Source organism: Stomoxys calcitrans, chromosome 1 (assembly GCF_963082655.1).
Source record: "Stomoxys calcitrans chromosome 1, idStoCalc2.1, whole genome shotgun sequence".
Lineage (NCBI taxonomy): Eukaryota > Metazoa > Arthropoda > Insecta > Diptera > Muscidae > Stomoxys > Stomoxys calcitrans.
Genome location: NC_081552.1, coordinates 242,368,440 through 242,394,411, shown reverse-complemented (window position 1 = coordinate 242,394,411; position 25,972 = coordinate 242,368,440). Strand labels below are relative to the sequence as shown.

The window sequence follows — 25,972 nt, the reverse complement described above, 5'->3', positions numbered from 1 at the left end:
AGATGTTTACGTTGATCATATATATTTTATAGGATCGGAAATGGATATTTCGAGGAATGACAAATATGAGGAATGACAAATATATATGTAATGAAAGTAAAGAAAGATAATATAGAAAAACATGCTAAGTTCAAATTATTTGCACTATTTATCGAGATACTCAAAAGACAGAAGAAAGAATGCAATTACAGAGTCACAAGTTATGAAAAAATTTGTCCACGCCGACTATATGAAAAATCCGCAATTACTTTTTGGGCAACCCAATATTTGAAAATTTTGAAATGCTCATTGATGGCACTGCATGTGCAAATCTCTTGTCATGGTTGTTGTCCACACTACAACCATTTTAGTACAATTTTATATGGCAATACCGTATACAGTCCATCGAATGATGATATAAACAAAAAGTCCACTTTGCTACAATACAGTACCAACTGCTCTCTTTTATCTAATTGTGGGTGGTTGACGGCAACACTACTAATTGGTGTTTGTTATGTTTGGCAACATGACAAATGCATTGCTACAAAAGATGATATCTGTTTCTGTAGCATGAAATATTTCTTATTTAAAATTTATGAGATGCGAAAAGAAATGGACCCAAGTAAACTAGAACCGGCAAAACATCGATGTCGCTTTCGACATTTTTCATTTTGTCATTCCGTTTGCAACCCATCGAAATATACATTTCCAACCCTATAAAGTATATATATTCTTGATCAGCGTAAAAATCAAAGACGATTTAGCCATGTCTGTCTGTCTTTCCATCCGTCTGTTTTTTTCCATATACAGGTTAAGTTCGGAGATGGACCATAACGGACTACACGTTGATATAGCCCCCGATAAGCCGATTTAGGGTCTTAGACCCATAAAAGCAACATTTAGTATTAGATTTCGCTGAAATTTGTGTTAGGTCCTTCGACAATCTTCTGCAATTTTGCTCAGATCGGTCCAGATTTGGCTATAGCTGCCATATAGACCGATCTCTCGATTTAAGGCTTTGGGCCCATAAAAGGGCCCGATGTCACCGAAATTTGGGACAGTGAGTTGTGTAAGGACCTTCGACGTTCTTCTTCAATTTTGCCCAGATCGGGCCAGATTTGAATATAGCTGCCATATAGACCGATCTCTCGATCTAAGGTATTGGGCCCATAAAATTCGCAATTCTTATCCGATTGGAATGAAATTTTGCACAGCGTGTTTTGTTATGATATCCAACAATTGTGCCAAGTATGGTTCAAATCAGTTCATAATCTGATATAGCTGTCATATAACCGATCTTGGGTTTTGACTTCTTGAGCCTCTAGAGGGCGCAATTCTTATCCGATTTGAATGAACTTTTGCACGAAGTATTTTGTTATAATATCCAACAACTGTGCTAAGTATGGTTCAAATCAGTTCATAATCTGATATAGCTGTCATATAAACCGATCTTGGGTCTTGACTTCTTGAGCCTCTAGAGGGCGCAATTCCTATCCGATTTGGCTGAAATTTTGCATGACATATTTTATTCTTCCTTTCAACAACTGTGTCAAATAAGGTTCAAATCAGTTTATAACCTGATATAGCTGCCATATAAACCGATCTGGGGTCTTGACTTCTTGAGCCTCTAGAGGTCGCAATTATTATCCGATTTGCCTGAAATTTTGTACGGCGGATCCTCTCATGCTCATCAACTTACGTGTTTATTATGGACTGAATCGGTCTATAGCCCGATACAGCTCCCATATAGTCGATATCTCTATTTTACTTCTTGAGCCCCCAAAGGGCGCAATTCTTATTCGAGTTGGCTGACATTTTACACAGATCTCCAACACATAATTTAATTGTGGTCCAAACCGGACCATATCTTGATATCGCTCTAATAGCAGAGCAAATCTTTTCTTATATACTTTTTTTTTGCCTAAGAAGAGATGCCGGAAAAGGACCCGACAAATGCAATCTATGGTGGAGGGTATATAAAATTCGGCCCGGCCGAACTTAGCACGCTTTTACTTGTTACTTGTTTAACCGATGAATTTGGTAAAATGGCCCCTTACATAGCCTTCCTCAATATGGTGGGGATCGGACTATATTTAGACGCAGCTGCTATGGGTTCATAAATAATGCATTTTTTTACCGTTTTGTGGCGAAAGCCACTTACCACATATGTATCCGAGGTGGTGGGTATCCATAGTTCGTCCCGACCGAACTTAATGTTATAAATTCTAATTATACATTTTAAGGTAGTTTTTAGGGATCATTGAAACAACTTCAGAACTAATTTTAAACAAGTCAATTCACTCATTTATAGAAAACTGTACCATAAGTTTCACTGCCGTTACCTAAGCTTAAATCTTCATTTCAAACGGTTGGCCTTTTCAATTTGTTTAGTCTTAGGTGTAAAAGCGGTATGCTTAACCACTCCCCCCAATAGCCAATAGGACAGCTTTGAATTATACAGCTATGAAGCTGTGGCTGCATTCCAACAAACTCTGCGAATTCTTCCTTGTAGAGGCCGCAAATTATTGCTGAATTTCCATCATAAAAAATTCATTTGGAGTGTTACATCTGGAAACAAATTTTGCTGTTGGAACCATTTCAACAACATCACAGATGAATCTCGTTTGCCACATGAGAGAGAAATGAAAGAAACTGCCAATTTGCTGCTTGTATCAAATCGTTTAAAAATTGCGGAAAGAACATATGTAATTGTCTTAATAAATTTTAAAATTTATGAAGCTCGTAGTATGCAAGTCTAATGCAAACAAGTAAAAGTGTGCCAGGTTCGGTCGGGCCGAAGCATATATTCCCTCCGCCATGGATCGCATTTATCAAGTTCTTTGCTCGGTATCTCTTTATAGGCAGACAAAGGATAATGGACAAAAAATTGCCATGCTACTGGAGCTATATCGGGTTATGTACCGATGGGGACCATTCGTGGTTTGGATATTGGAGACCATGTTAGAAATCGTTGTGCAAAATTTCAGAATTGCGACCTTAAGGCGCTCAAGAAGTAAAATCAGGAGATCGGTTTATGTGGCAGCTATGTCAGATTAAATACCGATTCAGATCTATGCCCTGCAACAGGGCATAGAAAAAGTCGTTGTACAAAATTTCAGTGAAATCGGAAAATATATGCGCCCTCTAGCGGCGGAAAATAAATGCGCCCTCTAGCGGCGCAAAACCTCAATATCCGAGATCGGGTTATATGGCAGGTACATCAGGTTATGAACTGATTTAGACCATACTTGGCACAGTTGTTGATGGTCAAACCAAAACACTTGATGCAAAATCGGATAATAATTGCGCCCTCTAGCAGCTCAAGAAGTCAAGATCTGAGGTCGGCTTATATGGGAACTATACCAGGTTATGAACCGATTTGGACAATAGTTGGCAGAATTATTGGAAATCAAAATAAAACTCCTGGTGAAATTTTTTAGGAAAAAAATTGCCCCCCCTATTGCCTTAAGAAGTCAAGATTCCAGATCGGTTTATATAGGAGCTACAACAGGTAATAAACTGATTTTGACAATACTTGGCACAGTTATTGACGGTCAAACCATAATATCTCATGCCAAATTTCAGCCATTCATAAGAATTGCGCCCTCTAGTGACTCAAGAAGTCAAGATCCAAGATCGGTTTATAGGGCAGCTATATCAAAACATGGACCGATATGGCCCATTTACAATCCCAACCGTCCTATATTATTCGTGCAAAATTTCAAGAGAATAGCTTTACACCTTCGAAAGTTAGCGTGCTTTCGACAGAGAGATGGACATGGCTAGGCCGACTTAAAATGACATGACGATCAAGAATATATATACTACATATGGGGTCTCAGAGGAATATTTCGAGGAGTTACAAACAGAATGGCGAATCTATGGTGGAAGGTATAAAAACTACCAAAGGCAAACGATAAATAAGGACAAGTAAAAGCGTGCTGAGTTCGGTCGGGCCGAATCTTGGGAACCCAACACCATGGATTCTGCATCTGGGCATTATTTTATTCTACATACCAAACTTCGGTCAAACCAGCAAAAATTAAAGATTCTAGAAACCGAGCAAGGACGATCGGGAGACCGATTTATATGGGAGCTACATCAGGTTATAGACCGATTTGGAACGTACTTGGTATAGTTATTGAATGTCTCAACAGAACACTACATGCTAAATTTCAGCCAAATCGAACAAAAATTTAGGCTTCTAAGGGCTCAAGAAGTCAAATCGGTAGATCGGTTAATATGGGAGCTATATCAGGTTATACACCCATTTAGCCCTTACTTGGCTCAGTTGGTGAAAGCCATTAATGAACACTACATGCAAAATTTCAGCAAAATCGGAAAATATCGGCTTCCAGGGACTCAAGAAGTAAAATCTGGAGATCGGTTTATATGGGAGCTATATCAAAATTTGAACCGATATGACCCATTTGCAACCTCCAATGACCTACTTCAATATTAAGTATTTGTTCAAAATTTCAAGCTTTACACGTTCGGCCGCTATCGTAATTTCGACTGACGGACGGACATAGCTAGAAAGACTCAGAACGTTTAAACCATCAAAAATATATATACTCTATGGCGTCTTAGACGAATATTTCGAGGTGTTACAAACCGAATGACTAGATTAGTATACCCCCATCCCATGGTGGTGGGTATAAAAATTTAACGACAAATGACTGGAGTTGCTTTAATGATGTTGATACTATTTACTGTGAACTGGCTTTGCAAAAATTTATTACCAAACGGGCTCATTTCAGTACTACACCAAATTGATGTTAAATCAACAACGTATGGTATCACAGAGGTATTGAAACTTTTCCCCCAAAGAGGCATTCGGGCATTGCGGCACGCCGTTCGTACTCGGCTATAAAACGGTGGGCCCTATCCAACAGCTTAAACTTGAATCGGACAGCACTCTGTGATATGTAGTGTCCGCATTTTTATGCAACATGGAAATTTGTTCATCTATTATTTGGCAAATGCGTTGCCAAAAAATTTTATTGGAAATTACCACCGCATGGGCCAAATAATAGTTTTGAAAATTTCGATTTTGCATAAAAATCTGGACTCTAGTGATATGTGAGAAGTTTACCCCTGTTGCTTAGTGTAATGCTCATGGGCAAATTTGCATTTGTATGGTATTAAAGCATTAACGCATGGTGCGGATGAAATATAAAATGTAAAGCCTTATTACCGAACTGTTATTGCTGTTGATGCCAAACTGTTATTGGTTTAACTACCGAACAGTTATTGTTTTAATACCAATATCCTCCTCACTTGAATATTCCACCGCTAATGAACCAAAATAATGGGAACAAAGCTAAACAACACATTTGATGCGATGACAAGAATATCAATGTGACGCCGTCAATTCTTAATATCCCCCTTTGCTTGGTATTAAATTGATACCAAATGGTATTACAAATATTTGCCAATAACGCGATTAAAATACTACCAGCAAGTGTAATTGTTTTATTATACCCATCGCCGAAGGATGAAGTATATTCATTTTGTCATTCCGTTTGCAACACATCGAAATATCCATTTCCGACCCTATAAAGTATATATATTCATGATCAGCGTAAAAATCTAAGACGATCTAGCCAGAATTGGATATAGCAGTTATATAGACCGATCCGCCGATTTAGGGTCTTAGGCCCATAAAAGCCACATATATCAACCGATTTTTGCTGAATTTTGGGACAGTGAGTTGTGTTAGGCCACGCGACATCTTTCTTCAATTTGGCCCAGATCGGTCAAGATTTGGATATAGCTGCCATATAGACCGATCTCTCGATCTAAGGTCTTGCGGCCATAAAAGGCGCATTTATTGTCCGATTTTGCCAAAATTTGGGACAGTAAGTTGTGTTAGGCCACCCGACATCTTTCTTCCATTTGGCCCAGATCTGTCCAAATTTGGATATAGCTGCCATATAGACCTATCGCTCGATATAAGGTTTTGGGCCCATAAAAGGTGCATTTATGGTCCGATGTAGCCGAAATTTGGGACAGTGAGTTAAGTTATGCCCGTCGACATGCTTCTGCAATATGGCACAGATCGGTCCAGATTGGGATATAGCTGCCATATAGACCGATCTTTCTATTTAAGGTTTTGAGTCCATAAAAGCCGCATTTATTGTCTGATGTCGCCGAAATTTGGGACAGTGAGTCGTCCTAGGCCCTTCGACATCTTTCTTCAATTTGGTCCTGATCGGATCCACTTTGGATATAGCTGCCATATAGACCGATCTTTCTATTTAAGGTTTTGAGCCCATAAAAGGCGCATTTATTGTCCGATGTCGCCGAAATTTGGGACAGTGCCCTTCGATATCCTTCTTCATGTTGGCTCAGATCGGTCCAGATTTAGATATAGCTGCCATATAGACCGATCTCTCGATTTAAAGTCTTGACCCCATAAAAGGCGCATTTATAATCCGATTTCACTGAAATTTAACACAGTGACTTATGTTAGGCTTTTCGACATCCGAGTCGTATATGGTTCAGATCGGTTTATTTTTAGATGTAGCTACTAAAAAGACCAATATTTGGTTATACACAATTGAACAATGACTTGTATTGGGTTGCCCAAAAAGTAATTGCGGATTTTTCATATAGTCGGCGTTGACAAATTTTTTCACCGCTTGTGACTCTGTAATTGCATTTTTTCTTCTGTCAGTTATCAGCTGTTACTTTTAGCTTGCTTTAGAAAAAAAGTATATTTGATTAAAGTTCATTCTAAGTTTTATTAAAAATGCATTTATTTACTTTCTTTTAAAAAATCCGCAATTACTTTTTGGGCAACCCAATACTTATTAGTATTTGGTCCAAATCGGAATATATTTCGATATAGCTACTATGACGCATAAGGTATGCATTTTTCACCGGATTTTGACGAAAGGTGGTTTACATATAAACCCGAGGTGGTGGGTATCCAAAGTTCCGCCCGGCCGAACTTAACGCCTTTTTACTTGTTTTTCTTATATACCACCCTAATATTTCATTACAGATCCCGAAGCAGTTGCTGGTAAGATATTTCCCTATAGAGTCGTATTGCCCGCATGGATGCCCCAACAGTTACAGCTGCTATACATGGGTCTAAGTGTCATTGTGTTTGCCATACAAATCATTGCTGTGGATTATTTGAATGTAACGATCATAAATCAAATTCGTTTTCAATTGAATGTCCTAAATTTGGCCTTTGATGATCTCATGGTGGAGATACAACCAAATTCGGCTGGACAGGACGCGGGGAGTTTGGTGCTGTACAAATATGATCCCATGGAGAGATTGAAGTCCATAATCGAACATCATGGTCTGTTGAGGGAGTGAGTCATGAGTTTTAGCTGCACAATATGTGGGAGTAACAATCCCACTTCAAACTCCATAAATTGGGTCTTATGTTTGTTGTATGCATGTATGTTTCCAGATTACGTCAAGACACCGAGGATATTTTTAGTCAACCCATATTGTGGCAGTTCATGACATCCGTTATCATATTCGCCATGACCGGTTTTCAGGCCACCGTACGTACTGGCGGCAGCAGTGCGGCTGTACTGATTTATGCCTATTGTGGTTGTATCTTTTGTGAACTTTTTGTGTACTGTTGGTTTGGCAATGAGGTTTTTGAGCAGGTAAGTCTTCCAAGGCAGGCGGAGGTGTTGGTTAACAGGGAAGCAAAAGAAAACGGCTTTAAAGGCATCAAGCTTGCACCAACAACCCATTTATTCCATGTTAGCAAGAGGTCCTACAAAAACATCCAAAAAGGTGCGAACATCAATGCCTGCCTCATCTTTACAACTGTGGACACGTGATGGAAACGAGTTTGCAAACCAGTTTAGCGGGAAGCCTCAAATTGGCCATAGCATAAATGCCACAGTCAATGGCAGTCATTGTTGATTGTTTGTTTGCTTAGCTCTATTAAGATAATCGTGATTGCCAGGGAAGACAGGGAACGATATGGCAAAAACTACGCCAGAGACAAAGTTTGCAGAGAACATTTACCCTATTGGCATGACGATTCAACTGGAACTTGTCCTAAAAATAAAAAAAGAAAGAAAAAAACCGCAGAGGTATGGGAAATCAAAGTTGCAGAGATTGCAGATATGAGAAAATGAGTTTTTAATGCCGGCTTTCGAGAAATGCTTATGAATAGTTGATGGAGATTTTAGTCATCGCTAATGAATTATTATACCCTCCACCATAAGATGGGGGGTATACTAATATCGTCATTCTGTTTGTAACTACTCGAAATATTCGTCTGAGACCCCATAAAGTATATATATTCTTGATCGTCGCGACATTTTATGTCGATCTAGCCATATCCGTCCGTCCGTCTGTCAGTCGAAAGCACGCTAACTTCCGAAGGAGTAAAGCTAGCCGGTTGAAATTTTGCACAAATACTTCTTATTAGTGTAGGTCGGTTGGTATTGTAAATGGGCCATATCGGTCCATGTTTTGATATAGCTGCCATATAAACCGATCTTGGGTCTTGACTTCTTGAGCCTCTAGAGTGCGCAATTCTTATCCGATTCGAATGAAATTTTGCACGACGTGTTTTGTTATGATATCCAACAACTTTGCCAAGTATGGTTCAAATCGGTCCATAACCTGATATAGCTGTCATATAAACCGATCTGGGGTCTTGACTTCTTGAGCCTCTAGAGTGCGCAATTCTTATCCGATTGGAATGAAATTTTGTACGACGGATTCTCTCATGACCATTAACATATTTGTTTATTATGGTCTGAATAGGTCTATAGCCCGATACAGCTCCCATATAAATCGATCTCTCTATTTTACTTCTTGAGCCCACAAAGAGCGCAATTCTTATTCGAATTGGCTGACATTTTACACAGGTCTCCAACATTAATATAATTTAATTGTGGTCCAAACCGGACCATATCTTAATATCGCTCTAATCGCAGAGCAAATCTTTTCTTATATCCTTTTTTTTGCCTAAGAAGAGATGCCGGGAAAAGAACTCGACAAATTCGATCCATGGTGGAGGGTATATAAGATTCGGCCCGGCCGAACTTAGCATGCTTTTACTTGTTTTTAGTTAATGATTACCCAACCGTATATGAAGTTGAGGACTTCAAGTAACTTCAATTGGCCTTTGGAAAACCTAAAGTAGTCGTACAGAATGCTAAAGTACATATTCGCATCCGCTAAATCTTACAGGTTCTCAAAGAAATGAGAATCGAAAGTGGAACTCCTTCTGACTGCTAATGGGATTGCACAGAGCAGAGCGGCACGCACACACAGAAGGTGTGTTCGGGTAACCTTTTTGATATGACCAGTTCTAGATCTTTACAGTACACCCCAACACCCACCTGGTCGGAACTAGTTTGGAACCATCCGTATAGAAGTCTATGTAACTTCTATTACCAGGAATATCGTAATTCCAATCGGCTTTATCAGGTATGGAGGTACAGTACTTTTTTTTATCAAAAAGCGGCTCAGATAGGGTGTAATCCACACAGCCTGGAACATCGGCATTGTATCAGGGATAACACAGTGTCCGTAGTCGCCACATGACCAAAGCTCCCTTAACACCATTGCAGTGGTCGCAGCAATTTGTCTAGCCATCATGTCCAGAGGCATTAGATGTAGCATTAAGTGCATCAGATGCAAGCCATCCTATGGATCCGGTTGGGTATTGAGCAGTAGGAAGCGCCGTCCACCAGACCACAATACCATATAGCATTAAAGGTCTGACAACTGCAGTATATATCCAATGCGTCATGCGCAGTCTTAACCCCCTAACTTTTGCCAATGGCTCTCTTGCAGGTGTATAGGACAAGAGTTGCATTTCTTACCCTACCCAAACTGTTGGGTTTAAAGTTCAATTTTCTGTCCAGCAAAATACCCACAAATGACCAAATTATTGCCCTATTAGTCCAAATCAGACGAACATGTGTATCGGAATATAGCCCTAACCTGAACCGATTTCTATAACATTCACCAAAAATGTCAGGAGTCATAAAAAAGTCTCTCGTGCTAAATTTCAAACGGGGAATAAAGGGTTAAAAATTAAAAAAAAAAATGTTGAATTTTTTGATGAACAATCTTTATATATCCATCATCATAGGATTGGGGTATACTAATCTAGTCTTTTTGTTTGTAACACCTTAAAATATTGATCTAGGATCCCATAAAGTATATACATTTTTGATCGTCTCGACATTTTGAGTCGAACTTGCCATGTCCGTCCGTCCGTCCCTCCGTTTGTCTGTTGAGCCCCTGGAAGGCTCAATTGATTGTCTAATTTGGCTGAAATTTTGCACATAGTGTTATAACTGTGCTAAGTACGGCTTAAATCGGTCAAGAGCCTGATATAGCTCCAATATAAACCGATCTCTCGATATGACTTCTTGAGCCCCTGCAAGCCTTTCTGATTCTTTGGATTGCACAGAGCAAAAAATTCCATCACATTATATGTACTGTATAAATCGAGCTTCCAGTTTGTGAGTTGCAATTTTTTTCAGACTTTATTTTCTTGGAAAATTTGTAAAGTTTCTTTGGCCCATATTTTGTTAACTATTTGAAGTTTTGAGTAATTTTCAAAAGTAAAGTTATAGCTATTGTCTCGGGCTACAAATTACTAGCAAAAAGGCGTTAAGTTCGACCGGGTCGAACTTTGGATACCCACCACCTTGGGTATATACGTAAACGATCTTTTGTCAAAATCTGGTGAAAATGCATATCTTATGCCCCTATCAGATATATCGAAATAGGTTCCGATTTGGACCATATACTAATAAGTTGAAGTCATTGTTCAATAGTGTATAATAAAATATTGATCTTTTTAGTGGCTTTATCTAAAACTAAACCGATCTGAACCATATACTAGCATAAGCCACTGTGTCAAATTTCAGTGAAATCGGATTATAAAAGCGCCTTTTATGGGGTCAAGTCGAGATATCGATCTATATGGCAGCTATATCAAAACCTGGACCGATTTGGGCCAAATTGAAGAAGAATGTCAAAGGGCTCAACACAACTCACTATCACAAATTTCGGCGACATCGGACAGTAAATGCGCCTTTTATGGCAGCTATATCAAAACATTCACCGATTTGGCCCATTTACAATCCCAACTGACCCACATTCAAAAAAAAATATTTGTGGAGAATTTCAAGCGGCTAGCTTTCGACAGACAGACGGACGGACGGACGGACATGACTAGATCGACTTATAATGACATGACGATCAAGAATATATATATGCTTTATGGGGTCTCAGACGCATATTTTAAGGTGTTACAAACAGAATGACGAAATTGAAATGACCCCCATCCTATGGTGGAGGGTATAAAAAGTGACAGAAGTCTGAGAAAAAACTGCAAGTCAAAATGTGGAAGCTCGATTTTCACCATAGACGATTGGTCCATTTTACTTTTGTGCTCGGAACTAACACAAGAATTAGAATCGCAAAGGGCCTTTTAAAATTGTTTTCCATACTAACTGCCCCACCCTAATGTATATCAATGTGATGTTTATGTATGTAATTTTCATAATTTTTGTTTTCTAAAATCATCAAATAGCTGATATTAATTTTTCCACAAATTTTCATCTAATTGTTTATGTTTGACCATTTGTTTTATGTCAAATTTCAAAAAACATTTGGCTACGTGGAGCGCCAAGCCAAAAATGAAGCGAATTATGATATTTTTGTTGTTGAATGTTCACAACCGTAGAAGATCGGCCAAAATTGCAACAATGATGTCATTTGCCTTTTGTTTAAAAATTTTTATTACTTTTTGCCTAAATAAGAATCAGTCACTGAACTTTTTCGTTGGATATTCATTCACGAGTATATGTATGGAAGGAAACGCATAAAATTGTGAGGGCTGCAGGAAAGTGCATATGAATGGGTACTCGCATGTTGGCGGATATCTGAAGAAGGAGATTAAGTCGAAAATTTAAAAAACCCTACAATGAAGGCTTGGAGGCATATTCCCCATAGCAGAGCATTAATATAATGAGGGATTATGGGTCATATTGGTCCATGTTTTTATATAGCTGTCATATAAACCGATCTGGGATTTTGACTTCTTGAGCCTCTAGACGGCGCAGTTCTTACCCGATTGGGCTGAAATTTGGCATGAAATTATTAGTTTTGGCTTCCAATAGCTATAGCAAGTATGGCTCAAATCGGTTCATAACCTGATTTAGTTTCCATATAAAATGATCTCCCGATTAAAATTCTTGAGCCTATAGAGGGCGCTATTTTTATCCGATTTGGCTGAAGTTTTGTACAACGATTTGCGTGCCAAATATGATTTTAATCGGTCTATAATTTAATATAGCTCTCATTTAAAGCGAACTACTCTCACATAAACCGATCTACAATTCATATCCGAGTTGGCTGACATTTTGCACAATGACTTCCACTATGGACTCCAACATCAAAACCATGTTTGCTGAATCGGCCCATAGCCTGATATGGCTCCAATAGCATGGCAACTTTTACCCATTATCATTTGTATGTCTATACAGAGATACTGGGCAAAAAACTTGACAAATGTGATGTATGGTGGAGGGTATATGAGATTCGGCCCGGCTGAACTAAGCACGCATTTGCTTGTTTTAATTAAAATTTTCCCATTGGTTTGTGAAATAATTCCACACAAATATCGCATTAAGAAACATAGGGGAGATGTATCTCATATAAATGAGTGCTGTTGTCCGTTTAGCTTAGTAGGCTAACAAATGGAGTTAATTTACTATTGTTCGGAACGGAGTATTTGTGGTTAGCTAAATTTCAAAAGTGATTAACAATAAAATTAAAAATTTTAATTATTCTGTTTAACATACATAACTGACTAGGAAAATATTAGTTATGACCTCTATATGCAGTAATTTATGATTGATATAATATGAATAAGTCTCGATATTCACAAAAAGGAGAGAAATTGCAAAGATTTATTTGAATATTCTATGGGTACACAATGCGTCTGCATTCGATTTTTATACCCTACACCATCATTGTGGTACAGGGTTTTATAACTTAGTGCATTTGTTTACAACACCCAGAAGGAAGAGAGATAGACCCATTGTCCGTCTGACTGTATGTCTGTCCGAATGTTTGTATGTCTGTCTGCATGTCCGTCTGTCTATACTAATTTGAGTAGAAACTACAGGTCAAGGAAAGCGTTATGGAAAACTTTGGATAGATGGGTCAATAAATGCGCTTGCAGTGGCTCTAGTCGAGAAAATCGGGCCATATACATATATGGCAGCTATATCCAAATCTAAACCGATTTCTATGAAATACACCAATAATGTCGAGAGTTATTAGAAAATCTTTCCTGCCAAATTTCGAGAGAATCGGTTAACAAATGACCATTTTATTGTGGACAAATTTGGATTTGTCCAATTAATTTAAGTTACAATTTATCGTAGAATAAGTATTAGACATTCTGAATTGTATTGTGAATTGTAAAATGAATTTTGTAGCATGTAAGAGGTTATATATTAGTTAAGCTATTGTGAATTTCTAGTAATAAGTATTTTAGTACTATAGCTCCCTTGCATTTCCTCTTGCTTAATTCTGGCACTTCTTTTCCAACGGCAGCAAGGTGAGCACACAACATTTCCCCCCTCTCTTATCCCCAATAAATCCTGTACTCCTTATACACCACATACCGAAACTTAACGCCTTCTCATTTTTTCCTCTTCTCATTACCTCAATATACACTTATCATTCCTCTTGGCATGAGGAATAATAAGTAACATCACCTACATTACAGTCCACACATCATCCCCCAAGGGAACTCCAATTGTGACGTCATCCGCTCTCTCATTCCACTTACCCCCCCTCTGCGTCTAACTGGAACCCCCCAAGGTTGTGCATGGTCCTTCGAAACCGTCCACTGAGAAACCATAAATTGAGGTAAATCCCATCAGCATCAAACATACATAGTTGTTTGTCATCATTTCGGTAAGTGAAACCTGTTGTGTTCGTAAAAGAAGTAAAAAAAACAAAAAAGCAACATACATTACATACACACTTAAAAACGTTCGAGTGACAAAAACCCCAAAAAAGGAGATAAAAATTACACCAAAACGCACTGTGAAGGCAAATTGCATGTGGAAAATTGCAAAAAAAACGCATTTTTTAATGCGATGTGATATGGGAAAATCTGTGTAGAATCCCTTAAAAGAGATAAATAAAAATTTGTTATTTATTAGAATTTGTCAGCTCGTCTCATTCTCACTTAAAAAGTGTGTATGTAATTGCTTTACGTTTTTTTTAAAGGTAGAATCGTCTATTGTGAGAGGAAAGTGCTAAAAGTGCAAAGAAAAAGTGTGATTTCTGTCTGTCCGCGTGGGTTGGACACGGAGAAAAAGTGTTATTTTTTGTTGTACACGTCGCTGGAAAATTGCATTAAAACTTGATGTCATTTCGTGTTTTTTTTTTTTTTTTTATTTGCTGGCAAAAATCCCGTTAAAGTCAAATGAAAGTCGTTTAAAGTTTTCATAACGGATAAAAATCACAAAAAAAAAAAAAAAAAAAAAAAACAAATATATATTCAAAGCAGAAACATAAAAATCGAAATACATAGTCCGTTCTATATACAACGCAAAGTTCAACGATCGTTTCGTACAGTGTATAAAGGAACGGAGATTAATGTAAATTCTCTCTCTTTCTCTCTCTCTCTTCCTCTCGATATCTCTCTCGCCAAAAGCAAAGAAAAGAAAAGCAAAAAAAAAAAGGCACTCAGACAGACAGACACGCACTTTAAGAAGAAGAGCTTAGTTCACATTTTGAATATGTTTGGAGTAAAGTAGATGTGCAAGTGAAAAGCAAAAGGAAAAAAAAAAAAAATCAAGATTTAAACAAAAAAGTGCAACAGGCAATAAATAATTAAAAGAAGGCAAATTTAAGTTGTGAAGAGGCAAATGTGCTAGAAAACAAAAGGAAAAGGTGCATTATTGTTGTTCACATGTTGTAAAGCTAACAAAAAGCTGTACATTTCGAAAATTTTGTTATAAAGGAAAAAAAAAGAGATAATTTGTGGAAAGGCGGCAAGTGAATTTAAAAGAAACGAAAACGAAGAAAAGCAACCTATCACACTCACATACAAACATAGTTAAAATCCGACAACACATAACAATTTTAAAAGAAATTATAAAATTTTATAAAGAAAAGGTGTTAAAATTGTTCAATAGTAAAAGCTGGCCGCCAAAAATATAAAATATTGCACAGTGGTTATAAAATATTGCACATTGTGTTCTAATATTGCCCATTGTTATAAAATATTGCACGTGGTTAAATCTATTGCACCGGTTTTTATAAAATATTGCCCATTGTTATAAAATATTGCACGTTGTTAAATCTATTGCACCGGTTTTTACAAAATATTGCTCGTTGTTGTTGTATGTCGCTCGGGTTTTGTGAAATATTGCACGTTGTTACAAAGTATTGCACAGCCCTATAAAATATTTCAGTTTTCACAAAATATTGCACAAATCAAAATCGTCAACCCACTCTCTTATACGCAATTTATTCCACAGGAATTGAAAAGTCAACCCTTTTTTTTATTCACGGGTTGTGTTAAACAATTGAAAAATCACAACGCCATTTCCATGTTATTGCACATTTCGCAGTTGTTAACCCGCTCTCATAAAGGCTTAATTCGTTGGAAAGAAAGCTAAAAATTTGAACCTTTTTTGTGGGCAATTTATGTTAAAATTTATACACATATTCAGAAGAATTACGAAATCACAACCTTAATAGTATTGCACACTCCTAATTGCTGACCCGCTCTTGTGAACACCTTATTTAGGAAAATATAAATATTGCAAGTTAAATTGAGAATATTTCGCCATATCACAACGCTATTTTCATATCACAGCTCATATGCTGACCCACTTTCATGCATGCTAAATCATACCAAAAGAAAAAATAAAAACAAATTTCCTATTAATCACCTACTTATGTGGGGTTTATTTTGGCAAAATATTGTACAATTATGAACATCACCACAGCGTGATATTATTGCAGAGAAGCTTGTTTAAAAATATTAAAATATTGCACAATTCCGATACCATCACAGTTTTTATATTGCACTGGAGTTGATTAAAAAGTAATATATTGCACTAAATAAGGCTCTTACATCTAAATCACAGCACTGTAGTTTTTATTGCACGGCTCCCTCACATATTTGTTATATTTTCATAATTATTGGACGATTCTATTCCTTTTTTTTTGCAAATTGAAATTATCCATCAAGCAAACAAACGTAAACAAAGAAAACAGAAGGAAAAAAAAAAAAAAACTAACCCACCAAAGCAACAGAGTTATTACAAGAAGAAGAACAAAAAAAAAAAAAGATCTGACCGAAAAACGTAAAGCATAAACAAAACAGAAGGGCGATTGCCTGTCTTGTTGGTTGGAAGTAGAAGGAGACAACATACGCGCCAATTTGCCCCTCAGGCTGTTATTAATACGTATGAGTGTATGTATATGCATTTTCTAGGGTCTCGTTTGTGCTGCTTGCTTCATACGCATTCACTCTGCCGCTGATTGATAGGCAGAGCCCGCAGTAGTCAGCCACCTGATAGACACAGACCCCCCCCCCACATACCATCATTATTTATTCTCGGCAAGTTTGTTTTGCGCTTCTGACTCTCATTGGAAGTAGTCATATGAAGATCAAAACAAACCACCAAATACGCGGTGTTGCCAGACGGGTGATTTTGTAACGGGTTGTGGGATTGTATTTTTTTTTCTTGGGAAAATTTCCTCGGTTATGTTAATTGACGGAAAACCGTAAACCGTCCAGGGAAATCATTCTCTTCCGTCAGAAAACATACACTGAAAGAAAAAATACACTCAAAGAGAAATACAATCAAAAGGGAGAAGGGAAAAAAGAAAAACACGCTCAAGGAAGAAATTCACTTAAAGAATTGTCTCAAAGAAAAGCTACACTCAAAGAAAAACTACACTGAAAGAAAAACTACACTCAAAGAAAAACTACACTGAAAGAAAAACTACACTCGAAGAAAACTACACTTGAAAAAAAAAAAAAAGTATTCTCAAAGAAAAAAAAAAAAAACTCCACTCAGGGAGAATACACTCAAAGAAAAATTACACTTGAAGAAAAAGTACACTCGGAAAAAATAATACAGCGGCATTGCATTCGTGCAAATCATTCAATTCATATGTAATTTGGATTGATAGTTAGGGAATTGTTTACGTACTAACAAACCCAACACATATATGAACTAACCCCTTTTTTACAAACCATATACATTTCCTTTACCTGATTTTCAGCCTTATGTGCACTTGTTTAACAAGTTGATGAGAAAATCAGATATATTTGAAGAAATTTATAAGGCGTATGTGGGTTTTTGAACGTTGAAAGGTTCATTTACACATACGATCAAAAACCAATCCGTGATAATTTTCAACAAATATCGTCTAAACAATATTGTGAAATTAAGATTTTTTTTGCTTGCTTCTCGAAAAAAAAAAAAAAAAAAAAAACGGAAATTTCTCCGTTGAAACATTCGCAAACTCGTGAATCTATCTACGAGAACAATATATTCGTCTCCCAGTAAAATTCAATTTTGAGTGAATTCTCATTCACTGTTGTACATAACTTTCTAGTTCAATGAAAAGTTGGATTATTCAGAACCGCTCATCTCTCTGGATATGTTCATAGAAGGAATCTGAGTCCCTCGTTCGTAGAGCTATGAATTATTTGAAATAACGCTAAAATCTTGCCTTTAATGTTCTCATATTTGAAGTCTAAGACTACCCATTAGACTACCGCAAAGAAGATTCTGACTTTTAAATTATATTTTTGGCATTTAATGCAGAACCCGCTACTTTACTAGTCCAGAATCTTATCACCGCTCTTTCTATCTAAAACGATTTGGTTACCCATCGAAGCTTTGCACTCGCTATAAATTTCAACCGCAAATCGAAATCGTTTACACTCCTTGTGTTTTCAAAGGCCAAGAGATTTCTAACCACATTTCACACAAATAATTCATCTACATCCCTATCTCAAACCAGAGCTGAAAACTCTGTACTCTTCTCTTACTAGTTCTCTTGCTCAGCGTTGTACGAACTCGGTACAAAATGAGCGTGGAAAAGGCATCTGCGAATCTCACTTCCCAACCTTCGGTATCTGATACCAATACCGGTGCTGCTCCCCCAGCGCAGACCTCGTTAAGTAATGACAAGTTCCTGTTTGATTGTGATCATTTGATCAACTTCTGCACTCAGTTTGAGCAGTGTGAGATCCAAGATCAAACGGATTCGGTATTGGAAGTAAGGTTGGAGGACTTGGAGCATAGGTGGCAGCGACTTCAGACTACATATGAGAGTCTTATGCTAGCTCCGAGAGGTACCAATTCGAAGGACTTTAGAGACAACGCACTGGTTAATTTTAATGCCAGCTCAGAGGCCTATTATACGGCGAGATCCCAAATACTCGATATGCTAAGAATATCTGGTGGAAATACTCGCCAGAATGCAAGGCACAGCCTTATTCCGGCTTATATTCCCCAACCAGCCGCTAATCACTCGTCTCATGATGTTGCTGACAGTTACATCAAAGTCCCTCCCTGTGATACCGAGATATTCAAGGGAGGTTATGAAGAATGGCCGTCATTTCGTGACATGTTCACGGCGGTCTACGCGGACCATCCAAAATTGACCCGAGCTCAAAAGTTATATCATCTGCGAAATAAGACTAGAGGTGACGCCGGTGCCATAGTCAAGCGATATGCGCTCTGCGATGAGAACTTTGATCTTGCTTGGAGTGCCTTGAAGGCTCGCTATGAAAATAAGCGAGTCTTAGTAGACAATCAACTGAAGATTCTCTTCAGTATCCCAACTGCCACTGTGGAGAACAGTGAAGCAATTCACAGGATTCAATCCACAGTTAACGATTGTCTCTGCACCCTCAGGACACTTAACGTCAATGTTGGAAGCTGGGATCCAATTTTGTTGTACTTGGTATCGACCAAGTTGCCAGATGAAACACTGGCTCTCTGGGAACAGTCTCTCACATCTCACCGTGAGCTTCCCACTTGGAACCAGCTGGATGAATTTCTCATCAGCCGCTATGAAATCGTGGAACGCCTTTCGAGCATGAAGGCCACGAAAACCAGAGGTTCGCTCCCGTCTCAGAACAGTGGTAAGATACAAACTTACCACTCGCAAGAAAAGCTAAGCTCTTCTTGCCCCCTGTGCAATTCCGACCACACTATAAGAAGCTGTGGGCAATTTCGAAAATATTCCGCACAACAACGCAACGAATTTGCACACAGGCATAAGTTGTGTATGAATTGCCTCTCCTCGTCTCATCTCAAGACAAATTGCAAGAGTATAAACACTTGCATCATATGTCACAAGCCACACCATACTCTGCTGCACTTTAGGGGTAAGCCAGAAGAGAAGACTGATGATCGCCCAAATCATTCTAATCACGAAGACAACAAGAGTCACGCGAAATCTTCGGGCGTAAGCCCAAAAGACACCTCTCTTAATGAAGCTCCCTCCACTTCAAGCGCCAATCGCTCCTCTCATGTTCAGGCTAATTTCTCATCCAACAACGAGACGATTTTACTACGAACAGCTCTAGTTCGTGTTGAACATCAAGGGGAGTTGTTCACTTTGAGAGCCCTGATTGATCCCGGTTCTCAACGAACCTTTATAACCCAACGAATTCAGAAGCGCTTGCAAATTCCCACTTCCAGAGCGCACTTCGAAATTTTTGGTATTGGAGAACAGACTCAAACTTCGGAAAAGGAATGCCAACTCGTCATTGTCGCTGAAAAATACGATGTTCGCTTCACAGTCTCGGCAATAGTTCTGCCTAAAATGACAAAATGGCTACCCTCTGTTTCATTTGAAGTTTCAAATCCCTCAGATCTGGAGGAACTTGATTTAGCCGATCCAAACTTCAATAAATCCGCTCAAATTGACCTAATTTTAGGCAATGATTCTGAACGCTTCATCAGCATGGAAGGAATCAGAAAGAACGTATGTGGCGATACCTCAGCATACAATACAGTATTTGGCTGGGTATTGAGCGGTCCAATGCAAACTGAAAGAATTTTCTCATTTTCCACTAACGTGGTTGAATCCGAGGATATAAAAATAAGCGAACTTCTGAGAAAATTCTGGGAGCAAGAAGAGGTACCCATGGCTCCCCCTCTTTGTGAGGAAGATCAGTTTTGCGAAGAGTTCTACTCTAAAACTACCACCAGATCCCCGGATGGTAGATACATCGTGAGACTGCCTTTCAAGGCAGAGTTCTCCGATTCCCTGTCTCTCGGCTCTTCTCGCTTTCTCGCTCTAGCTCAATACAATCGTATGGAGACAAAGCTCTCTGATGACCCCGAGCTAAATACAGAGTACAATTCAGTGTTAAGCGAGTACCTTTCTCTCGGTCATGCTGAAGAAACCTCTTCTCAGGAGATAAACTGTTATGGGAAATACAATTCCTTTTATCTCCCTCACCACGCCGTCATTCGTCCAGAGCATAAATCCACAAAGGTGAGAGTTGTGTTTAATGCGTCTCGTAAGAGCAAATCTGGATACTCTCTGAATGACGTGCTGCACACTGGGCCTACGCTACAAACCGATTTGACATCTGTTATCCTCGGCTGGCGCAGATACAGATATGTATTCTGCGGGGATATTCAAAAAATGTATAGGCAGATATGGTTGCATCCAATCGATAGAGCCTATCAGCGAATACTTTTCAGGCCGGATCCTACGGGACCGGTAAAAGATTTCGAACTAAAAACGGTTACCTTTGGCCTCAACTGCGCCCCGTTTTTAGCCATCCGCACCCTTTTGAAACTGGCCGCTGACTCTGAGAACAAATTTCCCAATGTCGCAGAGACATTGAGGAAAGAGACATATGTCGACGACATTTTGTCCGGAGGCTTCTCTATTGAAGACACCATTCAAGCGCAAGGGGACATAATCTCGGTCCTTGCGCAGGCAGGGTTTCCCCTTGTCAAATTAACCGCGAACGACCCACAATTACTGGCAAACCTCCCACCCGAAAGTCTATATAACTCAGACTTCTTGCGTTTCCATGACTCTAGCACTACCAAGACTCTGGGTATCAAATGGAATGCCCTAACTGATTCATTCAGTTACACCCTCAGCGCTATTCCAACCGACCAGCCTATGAGCAAACGCAAAGTTCTCTCCGCCGTCGCTCAACTATTCGATCCTGCAGGATGGGTTGCTCCTGTAGTGATCAAGTCGAAAATTCTGATGCAGCAACTTTGGCTTGAAGGGCTGGATTGGGATGACGAACTAAGCTCGGAAACTCTGGGAAAATGGAATTCTCTGGTCTCTGACTTGGGTCACATTGGGTCGATTTCCGTTCCCAGATGGCTGCAGTACCATCCCTCTGATACCGTGGAGATTCATGGGTTCTCTGACGCATCTCAAGCGGCAATGTGTGCATGCGTATACATTCGGTGTCAGACCTCCAAGTCTGTAGTGTTCTCGAATTTGTTCGTGGCGAAAAGTAAAGTGGCTCCTCTGAAGCCTGTATGCCTTCCACGTTTGGAACTCAATGGTGCCTTCCTCCTAGCGAAACTTGTCAACTATGTGGTGTGCTCGTTCGACATGAACATTAGTGGCATCACGCTTTGGACAGATTCGTCTATTGTTCTTGGTTGGTTAACAAAACCACCATGGACCTGGGAAACATACGTGGCAAATCGAACTTCCAAAATTCATGATCTTCTACCAGAGGGAACATGGCGACATGTACCCACCCACGACAATCCAGCCGACCTCGGTACGAGAGGCTGTAGGCCGCAAGACCTCGCTTGCAATTCATTTTGGTTTCATGGCCCGAATTGGCTGACAAACCCACCGTCAGAATGGCCAGACAGAAACCCTTTGATCTCTCCCGAAATGAGAAAGCGCCTGAATATTCAGGTTATGCACGAAACGGTAGAAGATCCGGACATCTTGCTTAGATTTTCGTCATATCCCCGAGCATTGAGAGTAGTGTCTTATATGCTTAGATTCTGTCATAACTGTCTTAGTGGACGCAGGGGTACCACGAGGATTTCCTCTTCGATTCTTACCCAAGAGGAGGTAAAACGCACAAAATTTCGCCTCATAATGTTGGCACAGATGAAATGGTACCCAGAGGAGTACAAGCAGATCAGTAGATCTGAAGAATTGTCCAACAAAAGCTCACTGCTCTGTCTAAATCCCTTTTTAGACCAGGAAAGAGTCCTTCGTGTGAATGGTCGTCTCGCTGCCTGTTCTTTACCCTATAATGAACGTTACCCCATCATACTTCCTGGGAACTCTCGGCTTTGCCATTTATATCTACTCCATTTGCACGAATTTCTCGCTCACGGTGAATGCATCCTCATGTGCCGGATGATTCAAACGGAGTTTCACATCTCACGTCTCAAACCAAGGGTGAAAGGCATTATTCATAAGTGCAAAACCTGCATCATATTCAGGAAACGATCTTGCGTCCAGATAATGGCTCCGCTCCCTCCTGACAGATGCACCATTACACCAGCATTTCACGTGACTGGTATAGATTTTGCAGGACCCTTTGAGATTAAAAGTTCATCTCTACGCCGATCCCCTCTCTTGAAAGGCTATGTGAGCATTTTCGTGTGCTTCGCCACCAAGGCCGTACACTTGGAGCCATGCTCCGAGCTTTCCACGGCGGCATTTGAGGCCGCTTTTTCTCGTTTTCTTGGGAGGCGAGGCCTACCTAGAAAGGTAGTATCGGATAATGGCAGAAATTTCGTAGGTGCAAGTCGAAAGATGCTGAAAGAATTCAGAAGTTTCATTCAGGTAGCAGCGAGTGACATTGCTGGAAAGTACGCTACCCAAGGCTTTGAGTGGCAGTTTATACCCCCCCATGCTCCACATATGGGTGGCCTTTGGGAATCGGCCGTGAAGTCATTCAAACACCATTTCAAACGAGTAGCAGGCGCTCATCTCTTCACTTTCGAGCAATTCGCTACCGTTCTCGCTCGGATTGAAGGAGTTCTAAACTCCCGTCCAATCTCTGCTGTCTCTGAGGATCCGAACGACCTCACAGCTTTGACTCCCGGACACTTTTTGAAAGGCTCACCAATTGTGGCTTTTCCCGAGCCTCTTGCTCCAGACCTCTCCCTTATAAACAGGTGGCAGAGACTGAAGGCGATACATCACCAGTTCGCTATTCGATGGAAAGAAGAGTACCTCAAAGCTCTTCAAAAGCGATACAAGTGGAAAACCACTTCTCCCAATATAAAGGTCGGCGATCTCGTAGTCGTAATGGACGATCTACTGCCGCCTAGCGACTGGCGACTCGGAAGAGTGGCTAGGACGCATAATGGTCCCGATGAAAATGTAAGAATAGCCGATGTCCGTATCGCCTCGGGCATCATTACTCGACCGATTGTCAAATTGTGCCACTTGCCCTTGCTCGATCAACCCCAATAATAGACCCAGTGTATTGCTATCTCGATGCATGACAATCTCTGCTTTTCAACCCTCCCATCTCATTTCATTTTCCATTTCATCCCTTCATAGACATCTCACTCACCTCTCGGTTCATTTTCAGATTTACAATGCGTGCCCAGGAAGTGTACAAATGTACTCTGTGCCAAAACCGCCATGGCCTCCGGTACTGCCCAAAATTCATCAAGATGACCGTGGAGGACAGAAGGGTGGCAGTGCTAAGGCACAAGTACTGCCGGAACTGCCTGGCCAAAAGCCATATTGTGGACGATTGCCAGTCGATGGAAACTTGCAGGAAATGTGGGTTCCAGCACCATACAATGCTGCACCCACGGAAAGTAGCCCTAAAACCCAAAGACTCCAGCGCTACCAACCAATCTACCCCATCAAGACATCAACGCCAAGAGCCAAGAAGACCCAACAATGGCCAATCCACCTCATCTCAGTCCCAACGAAAACCAGCAAGGCCCAACGTAAGCGTCAAATCACGCCTAGGCCAGCGTAACCAAGTGTCAGCTGGGCAACAGCAACAACAAAAAGCCAGAAAAACCAACAGGCCCAAGGGCCAAAGACACCACCAACAGCCTCAACGCAAGCCTCAACGCAAACCCCAGTCAACCACGACACCGTCAACCAATCAGCCCAATCACTTGATCCTCTCAGAGGCCATCAAGTCCCTGGCGACCGTGCTTTGCGCCTCATCAACCAATTTTGCGTAACCGCAAGGCCGGCGCCATGGACAAATTTGGATTTGTCCAATTAATTTAAGTTACAATTTATCGTAGAATAAGTATTAGACATTCTGAATTGTATTGTGAATTGTAAAATGAATTTTGTAGCATGTAAGAGGTTATATATTAGTTAAGCTATTGTGAATTTCTAGTAATAAGTATTTTAGTACTATAGCTCCCTTGCATTTCCTCTTGCTTAATTCTGGCACTTCTTTTCCAACGGCAGCAAGGTGAGCACACAACATTTCCCCCCTCTCTTATCCCCAATAAATCCTGTACTCCTTATACACCACATACCGAAACTTAACGCCTTCTCATTTTTTCCTCTTCTCATTACCTCAATATACACTTATCATTCCTCTTGGCATGAGGAATAATAAGTAACATCACCTACATTACAGTCCACACATCATCCCCCAAGGGAACTCCAATTGTGACGTCATCCGCTCTCTCATTCCACTTACCCCCCCTCTGCGTCTAACTGGAACCCCCCAAGGTTGTGCATATTGCATTATTACTGCAAATCGGACGAACATATATGTGGAAGCTATATGTAAATCTGAACCTATTTTTTCGAATTATAATTGGCTCCGTCTCTAGGCTGAAAAACATGCCTGTACGAAATTTGATGCCGATCGGATTAAAACTGCAACCTGTAGTTTGTACACAAATTAACATGGACAGACAGACGGACAGACAGACATACAGACGACATAGCTAAATCGAATCAGAAAGAAATTCTGAGTATGCTAATCAATGGGTCTATCTCTCTTCCTTCTGGGTGTTACAAACAAATGCACTAAGTTATAATACCCTGTACCACAGTAGTGGTGTAGTGTAAAGTATGTTGAAATACTGGACAGATTACTGCTGAAATGACAAACAACACACAGTGTTGCCAAATCGAAAAATCTTTGAAATAATATCGAAATTTTTGAACGAATAGAGATATGTACAGGAAAATGTACAGGGTCAATGTTGGGGTGTCTTCCCATAATATGCATTATGCAAAATTTGGGGACCGCAGTGGGTCCAGAGGCTGATCCATGTGGCTGAAAAGTTGGTCACTTCAAGCACATCAAATTTTGAATTGTTTGCCAGGCAGTAATTTATGGATGGGGGCATATCAATCTAGTCATTCCGTTTGTTACAACTCGAAATATTAATCTGCGAACCCATAAAGTATATATATTCTGGATCATTTCGACTTTCTGATTCTATCTAACCATGTTCGTCCGTCAGTCTGTCAAAATCACTATGGCGGTCGAATGCGTAAAGTTAGCCGCCTGAAATTTTGCACAGACATTTCCTATTAATGTAGGTCGTCGGAGATTGTTAATGGGACATATCGTTTCGGATTTGGATATAAACCGATTTCCTGATTTGACTTTTTGAACCCTTAGAAGACTCAATTTTCATCAGATTTGGCTAAGATCTGGTACAAAGACTCAAGTTCGGTGTATAAACATATATAGCCGCCATATAAACCCATCTCCGGATTTGACTTCTTGAGCCCTTAGAAGCAGCAATTTTCAACCTATTTTGCTGAAATTCGAAACAAGGACTTGAATTATGACTTCCAACATCTGTGCCAAGTATGATCCTTGTCGGTCTACAAACAGATATAGCCCCATTATAAACCGATCCCCGGATTTGACTTTTTGAGCCCTAAGAAGTCTAAATTTTCAACTGATTTGCCTGAAATTTGACCCAAACCCCTATCTTACGACTTACACCATCACTGCCAAGTTTTATCCGAAACGGTATAGGCCCCCCTAAGT

At 39.7% G+C, this 25,972-nt stretch overlaps 2 protein-coding genes across 4 annotated transcripts in view; both read left to right on the top strand.

Annotated features, from left to right (window-relative positions):
• LOC106093841 (odorant receptor 4) overlaps positions 1-25,972 on the top strand; it is a 34,141-nt gene that overhangs the window by 3,249 nt on the left and 4,920 nt on the right. Inside the window, exons 4-5 of the mRNA XM_013261003.2 lie at positions 6,989-7,307; positions 7,409-7,613. Coding sequence (XP_013116457.2) covers positions 6,989-7,307; positions 7,409-7,613 — 524 coding nt within the window. The remainder of the gene's footprint in view (positions 1-6,988; positions 7,308-7,408; positions 7,614-25,972) is intronic.
• On the top strand, positions 13,353-24,493 carry LOC131994279 (uncharacterized). 3 transcript variants are annotated; one of them, XM_059360981.1, is made up of 2 exons: positions 13,353-13,878; positions 23,564-24,493. In XM_059360981.1, exons 1-2 carry the CDS (start codon positions 13,838-13,840, stop codon positions 24,177-24,179), a joined length of 657 nt encoding a protein of 218 aa, XP_059216964.1. In that variant the 5' UTR covers positions 13,353-13,837; the 3' UTR covers positions 24,180-24,493. The 3 variants fall into 3 exon arrangements, with proteins under 3 accessions (XP_059216964.1, XP_059216966.1, XP_059216965.1); XM_059360983.1 differs by lacking the exon at positions 13,353-13,878 and adding an exon at positions 14,732-14,913; XM_059360982.1 differs by lacking the exon at positions 13,353-13,878 and adding an exon at positions 14,732-15,138.